The 7,029-nt window shown below is 37.1% G+C and overlaps 1 protein-coding gene across 1 annotated transcript; it reads right to left on the reverse strand.

Moving 5' to 3' along the window:
- Positions 1–5,814: 5,814 nt before the first annotated feature.
- Positions 5,815–6,600, reverse strand: LOC140923934 (uncharacterized). The gene has a single exon (XM_073373950.1). It carries the CDS (start codon positions 6,448–6,450, stop codon positions 5,815–5,817), a length of 636 nt encoding a protein of 211 aa, XP_073230051.1. The 5' UTR covers positions 6,451–6,600.
- Positions 6,601–7,029: the final 429 nt, after the last annotated feature.

Here is a 7,029-nt window from a genome sequence, read left to right on the forward strand (position 1 = left end):
TTTTTCTACTTATTTCTTTTGATATACTTGCATTTTCAACACCAGATTCCCATTTTTAACTCGTGGGTACGCGCGAGCGTACCACGAGTTATTGCAGGGACAGGGATATGCAAATGAGTCACTCGCTCACTCGTAGTAGACGCACTTCGTAATTAATCGGGTCCGAACTCGAGAGCGCGAAGATCTATCGTTTCCAAAGAAGCACGCGCTCGCCGAAGTTCGGTTGCATCAAATTCCTCGCTGGGAGCGTGCATCGTGCGCTACAGCACGGTTACAGGATGGAGGTCTTACCAAGTTTAAGACACGCAGGAATCTTTCAGATTAGTACGATTCAAGAGCCTTTGACTCGTCCAGGCGTTAAACTTGACGAGAAGATGAGCATTTGCTCTTCGACTCCTTCAACTTCGACGCTGGCTTGATCTCCTACCTTGTAGTAATGTAGTAGGTTATGTGTATGAATGAATGTATGGTAAATAAAGGCACTTCTTCTTCTTCTTCTTCTTGATAAGGACTCCCCAAGATCACGGGGGGAAATGGATGTGATTTTGAGCATTAGCTTTAAAATAACAGCGGAAATCGAGGTAAGAAAACATAAGCTTATGTTTTGCGTCCTACTTCGCGGAGGAGTTGTGTTGGCTTTGTATTGCATATGTTCTTTCATTGCCATGAAATGTGTTTACATTGTTTTTTACTGTCAGTAGCCTGGTTTCAATTAGCCTTAATTTTATCCGATTGCTTCGAATCGTTTTTTAATCGGTTAAGTATGGCTCGATCGTTTGCCGGCGGAAGTTCCATGGAAAAGGCATTAAATTTGAGACTTTTCACCAAATCACGTGATCATCCTCAATGGCGTAGTGGCTATGTGAGGTCGGGTCAACTCGAAGGTACCGGGTTCAATTTCTGCTAACGACCTTCTTTTTCCCTTCTTCCTTTTTTTTTCTTTTTTGTTTTGTTTTGTTTGCTTATTTGTTTTGCTGTTTTTTTTTTCTGTTTTTTTTTTTAAATATATACCTAAAAAATTGTTAATAAAGTGCAATAAACAGCAAGAAAAGTATTGTGTTTCCAGAACAAGGATAGTATATTTATAATTTGAATTTCTATCATTTCCTAAAATTTACTGTGGGAAAACCAGAGGTGATAACTAATTGATTATTTTCTAAACAACGTACCCACGAGTTGACGATAGTCTTTCTTTGATTTAGATTTTTTTTTTACTTGCAACCTGTTTAGCATTCTTCCTTTGGGGTCCATCAGAAACTTCAGAGTTGTTCTCATAAAACGTTCTTTTCTTAGATGTAAATGTACCTTCTTGGTACTCATTGCTTATTTCTTTAACTCCAGTGCATATAGTGCCTTGTGGGTCATCATGACTCAAATTTCTATGACATTTTGATGAGTTATCTCTTGGACGAGCCAATAAATCATTTACATTCTTTACAATTGTTTCATTATTTTTAAATGACAAATGACAGAACCCCAATTTCTTTCCCGTTTTTTGCAGTAAGGGGGGATTTTCCCACCAATCGACCAAATAAAGAAAAAAAAGTATCACGACGGACATCTGGATTTTCAACTTGAAAGGACTGGAACAATTCATCTTTAAGAATGATAGCTGATGCCTGTTCTGTCTGCTGTACCTGTTTACTAGCCCAGCTCAGAACCCTATCACCATGCCGGTCATCTGATAACTGAAAGAAAACAATTAAAAGGAATATAAGAAGCCAAATAAAATAATATTTTTACAATAAACTATATGACAGTAGTGTTGGGCAAGATTATGCTTTAAACTTTTATAAGCTTATCAAAACGACTGCACGTATTGATATCTTTCTTTGTCCACAACTTTTTTTGTTTAATTTCCACCATAATCAATTGACCAGTTGTATAACAGATACACTAAGGGCTTTGAGTTTCCAGTTTCTTCCTCCCAAAGTTTGCTTCTAATCAACCTTGCCAAACGAAAATAACCGAAAAGCAGTTATTTTTAAATGTGTTTAAGATACCAAAGCACTAAAATTATTTTTCCAAGACTTTCTCCATACCGTAGCTGTCAAGACTGTGATTTCACACCTATCACACGCTGTAATTTAAAATTATTTATTGTTATAGCACAGTCTGAAGAAATGGAAGGTCACTAAACAGCTATAAAATGACCATAGGCGTACGGACTATTTTTTGCTAGGGGGGGGGGGGGGGGGGCAGCAAACCATTTGCCCAAAAAATTTTTGCAAGTTGTTCAAATGTTTACAAAACAGTCGAACAGAAACGAGGGCCGATCCAACAACATAGGCCCTACTGGCAAATGAAAATGGCTCGATACACTTTTTCAGGGTCAATACCTGCCAAGTTTGAGCATAAACTACGTCGCCATAAACAAACATTTGGAAAAATTGCCACCAAAGTATGAAAATGGTTGCAATGACATCGCAGTTGTCATAGCAACGAAAGGAAGCCATTACCTATTATGCTCGCAGCAATATTTCTCCGTGGGAACTGTTCTTCCAAAATCGATCACGGGAGCTTTTTCCTCCAATAGTCGCCTCGATGTTCGTGAAGTTAAAACTGAATATGTAAGAGCGTTATCGAGATATTTTGGGATAAAGTTTTTATCGTTGGAAATACGGTAAAAAAAGGAAATATTTGATGTTTGGCTGTTATCCGTAGAAAACGATGCGCTTTTGACATGCAATTTCACGTCATAGTAGTTTCAATCTTTTCAAAAAAGTGGTTGAAAGATCATGGAGATAGCTCCGGCCAATCGCTACAAAGAAGGATTTGATTAGTATGTATCATGGCGCTCTTGTTGGCGGATTTGTAAACATTTCAGTCTACTTAAACAAATCGGTGAATAATTTTCAAACCGCTCGATAGATTTTTTTTAAAAAATAAGATTCTTCTCGTAATTAGTCAGCCACTTCTTCACTTAGCTTCACTTTCAGACCCATTGCTGACGCTATCCGCCATACACCGTTCTACGAGCGGAGATGATTCTAGAAAGTTAGGCGGAAGTTTATTCTAATAAATTCACGAGTGGAAATAGCCCATTGCAGTACAGTGCCCAACAATGAAAAAAATCAGCATATGATACCTTTCCCTTATAACCATGCAGAAACTCGTCACGTGCTAGGCAGCCACTTTCTCGTGTCTGTAACTGGATTATTACGCCGACTTCAGGTCAAATAGAAAATATTTATTTCTTATTTCTTCAAAATAATAATAAAAACATGCAGACGTCTTTAAAAACTGGCTTTCTCGGCCCAATTTTCTCGTGCTGCCCAAAAAAATCTGAGTTGCCCAAAATTTGGCGGGGCTGCAGCCCCCCTCGTCCCCCCGGCCCGTACGCCTATGAAAATGACAGTCTATACAAAACACCACTCTAATGCATTATGAAAGTCTGGTTGTTGAAAATGATATAGAAACTCCTATCTTTGTAAGAGCAGAATTAGATATACAGTACAATAATATTTAGATGTTACAAACAATGGCTGAACAAGTTTTTGATCATCTTCATCTCTATGATATGGCAACACTGGCATTCACAGTGAGAGAAATGGAAAAGAAGGGGGGTACATACAGGAAGACAATACTTCGTAATAACGAGAACCAATGAATGTCCATGTCACAAGCCCAAATCAACAAACCTTAGAAGAAAGGGTCACAAGAATAGACAACCAAGGAGTGTCTGTCACCACAAGCCTACCTCAACCAGGAGGAAGAGATAGGGACGCAAAAACAAACAAACAATGAATGTCCATCATCATAAGCCTACAATATCAAATTGACAGGAGAGGGTCACAAGAATGGACAACCAATGAGTGCCTGTCGTCACAAGCCTAACTTAACCAAGAGGAAGAGAGAGGGTTGCAAGAACAAACAAACAATGAATGTCCATCATCATAAGCCTACTCTATCAACCTGAAAAGAGAGGGTCACAAGAATGGACATTCAACGAATGCCTGTCATCACTCAATTTTGTTATTGCAAAAACAAAAAAAACCCAATGATAATTTGTAAGTGCGAAAAGGATGGAAGAAAAATAGATCTGCCAAATAAAAAAGAAAAAGAGGCTGTGACAATAATTAGAATAGATAATTTACAATAATTACACATAATCTGAGATTTACTTAAGCTTAAGTCTTATACAATCACTGTATTTAATTAGATCCGGTTCCCCCAAATTTCAGGAACAGGACTCTTTCCAAATAATCGAAAAAACACAAGTAATTCACAGGCCATCCTTTCATAGAGCAAAATAGGCTTTCTGTTTATGCAGGGGCACCCAACGAGAATATAGTTCAAAACCACTCAAACATAGCATTGTTAAACGTATTTTAGTATTTAAACGGTAGATATAGGCATATTTTTATCCCCTAAAAATTTTTCATCTGTTCGGATTTCCTAGCTGAAAGTCTCGAGATCCGAAAATCATCAGGATCAAAACTTACCTTTTCGAAAATTTCAGCCAGTAAAAAGGCTCCCGAAAATTCTAGGTGAGCTTTATAGGGTAAAAATCCGTTAAAAATGGGCAATTACACCAATTTTTAGATGTTCGAAAATCCTAGGAGAGGTAGGCAAGCAAGAAATTTTACAAAAAATGTTCCGAAAATTCTAGATCTCAAATCGTCTTCCAAACAGATATTTTCCGAAAATTGACGTTGGGCGCCCCTGTTTATGTTCGATGACTGAAATATTTTGCTAGAACCTGACAGGATATTCTGCGCTGCATTTTGTCAAGGCATTCATTGCACAATCAGCTGTCCTCTGAGTTAGAGTTTAAAGCTTCTTTTTAATTGTCAAGGGTCATTCATAGAATTAGAAATAATTGAATTACTGATAAACCTAACGGACACAATAAGAAAAGACACTGGAACAGCGTCTTACCTTTTTAGCTGCTCAAATTTTGGTCACATTCTTTTTTCGCTCGACTCGATCACTGTTTACGACCTGCGAATGAAAAAATGCTTGGTTCAATTCATGCAGTTCATTCAGAAATTGAAATTTCTTTGAGTTGCAAACGAGCATGTCGAGCATCATAAGAACCTCACAATACAGTAACCACAAGAATGGAAAAATACATGTGAATGAGAAATCTGGTGCGTATGGAAAAGCAGGAAGTCGGAATCCAGAACCGGAACTTGAATTGAGACCGGGGTAAACTGGGAAGCATTGAACCCAGTTCCCGATATACCCATGCGTGTGGAAATAAAATTCAAGATGGCGTCCTCTGTTATCATTGTTATCATTGAGAAATTTTCAGCACAGTGATCGTGATGCCAAAGATATACTAACATTCGGAAAGTGACTTGCAAAAAAAAACAAAAAACAAACAAACAAACAAAATATTCAGTTGTAATTTATATGAATTTGGAAGAAAAAAAACATAACCACTGAAATTCAAAGAATCAGCCCATGCTGTTCCGCCGCAGACTCGAGCATAAATTCAAGGCACAACAACTTCACATTTTCACACGTACTCACATTTATTTATTTATTACAATTTAATGGCAGTAAGGTAAAGGCCATAAGGACGATTTGTAAAAGAGTTACAGCGACCCTATAAAAAAAAAAATCACCTTATTTAAGATAAATTATAATACATAATATAAAAAAATATATTGTATGTATATAAAAAAAATATAAAAACACTACTTGTAGCATTATTATTACTTTAAAAACAATACAAGCTAATATATATTATTTACATTGCAATAAAAATTTCATAACTTTGGATTTAAAAATGTAGACATTTGAAGCAGAGCGGATCTCATACGGCAGAACGTCCATTTATCCACTATCCTATGAAAGAAACTGTTTTTAAGTACATTTGTAGCGATCCTCTTGACAATAAAAATCCAAAAATTGAGAAAAATCCACATCCATATAGCAATTGAGGGCCTTAAACAAAAAAGTGACATCAAATAAGAAACGTCTCTGTTCAAGGGTTAACAAATTGAGCTCTCTTAGACGAATATCATATTGATCATTGGATTTTAGAATAAACTTGCTTGCCCTACGTTGAATTCGTTCAAGTTTGTCTATGTTTCTCTTTGTGTAGGGAGACCAGACAACCGAACAGTATTCCAAATTAGATCTGACGAGGGAACAAAACAAGGTCTTTAAAGTGGCTGTATCCTTGAGATCCTTGCACGTTCTTTTTATTAGGCCCAGCATTCTGTTTGCCTTAGCAGTAATCATATCAGTATGAGAGTTCCAAGATAAACTGCAATCAGTCAATATTCCGAGATCCTTAAATTCTTTAACCTCCTCAAGAACGGTATCATTTATATGCACACTGTTAGTAAAGGGTACTTGTTTCCTAGTGATTCTCATGATCTTACACTTTTTAGTGTTGAAGTCCATCTGATAACGTTGGCTCCATTGATGGAGTTTGTCTAGTACGTCCTCTTGGAAGTAAATCAGATCTTCATCACAGTCAATTACTCTAAACATCTTACTATCGTCTGCATACGGTGCAATGGTATTATCAGAACAGACTACATCTGGTAAATCATTGATGAAGATTACCAAAAACAATGGCCCAAGGATAGAGCCTTGTGGTACACCGGAAGGGATTTCCGACAAAGAGGAAGAACAACCATCTATGACTACTCTCTGAGTTCGGTTACTAAGGTAGTCTTTACACCAGTTCAACAAATTCCCAGATATTCCAAGATTACAAAGCTTGTGCAGCAAGACATTATGGGGAACACGATCGAAAGCCTTAGAAAAGTCTAAAAAGGCTACGTCGACTTGGCGTCCCTCATCAAGTGTTTTCGCCCACTTATGATGAGTCAAAATTAGTTGTGTAGCAGTAGATCTCCCTTTAACAAAACCATGCTGCCAACCAGATAGGTAACCAGAGACATGGGAATAAATTGCAGTATGAACTATACGCTCCTGACACTTTCCTGATTCGTCACTTTGTGGCGATCCGTAAACAAAAACAGATATGTTTTTGTAAAATGGTAACATTTTTTCAAACTCAGTAAAACGGAAAAGAATAAAAAATTTTAAATTCTTACTCGTACC

The sequence above is a fragment of the Porites lutea genome, chromosome 14 (assembly GCF_958299795.1).
Source record: "Porites lutea chromosome 14, jaPorLute2.1, whole genome shotgun sequence".
Classification (NCBI taxonomy): Eukaryota; Metazoa; Cnidaria; class Anthozoa; order Scleractinia; family Poritidae; genus Porites; species Porites lutea.

Bases quoted from the DNA above. Each gene is read 5' to 3' on its own strand.
- LOC140923934 (XM_073373950.1), bottom strand. From the start codon at position 6,450: ATGTTTAGAGTAATTGACTGTGATGAAGATCTGATTTACTTCCAAGAG.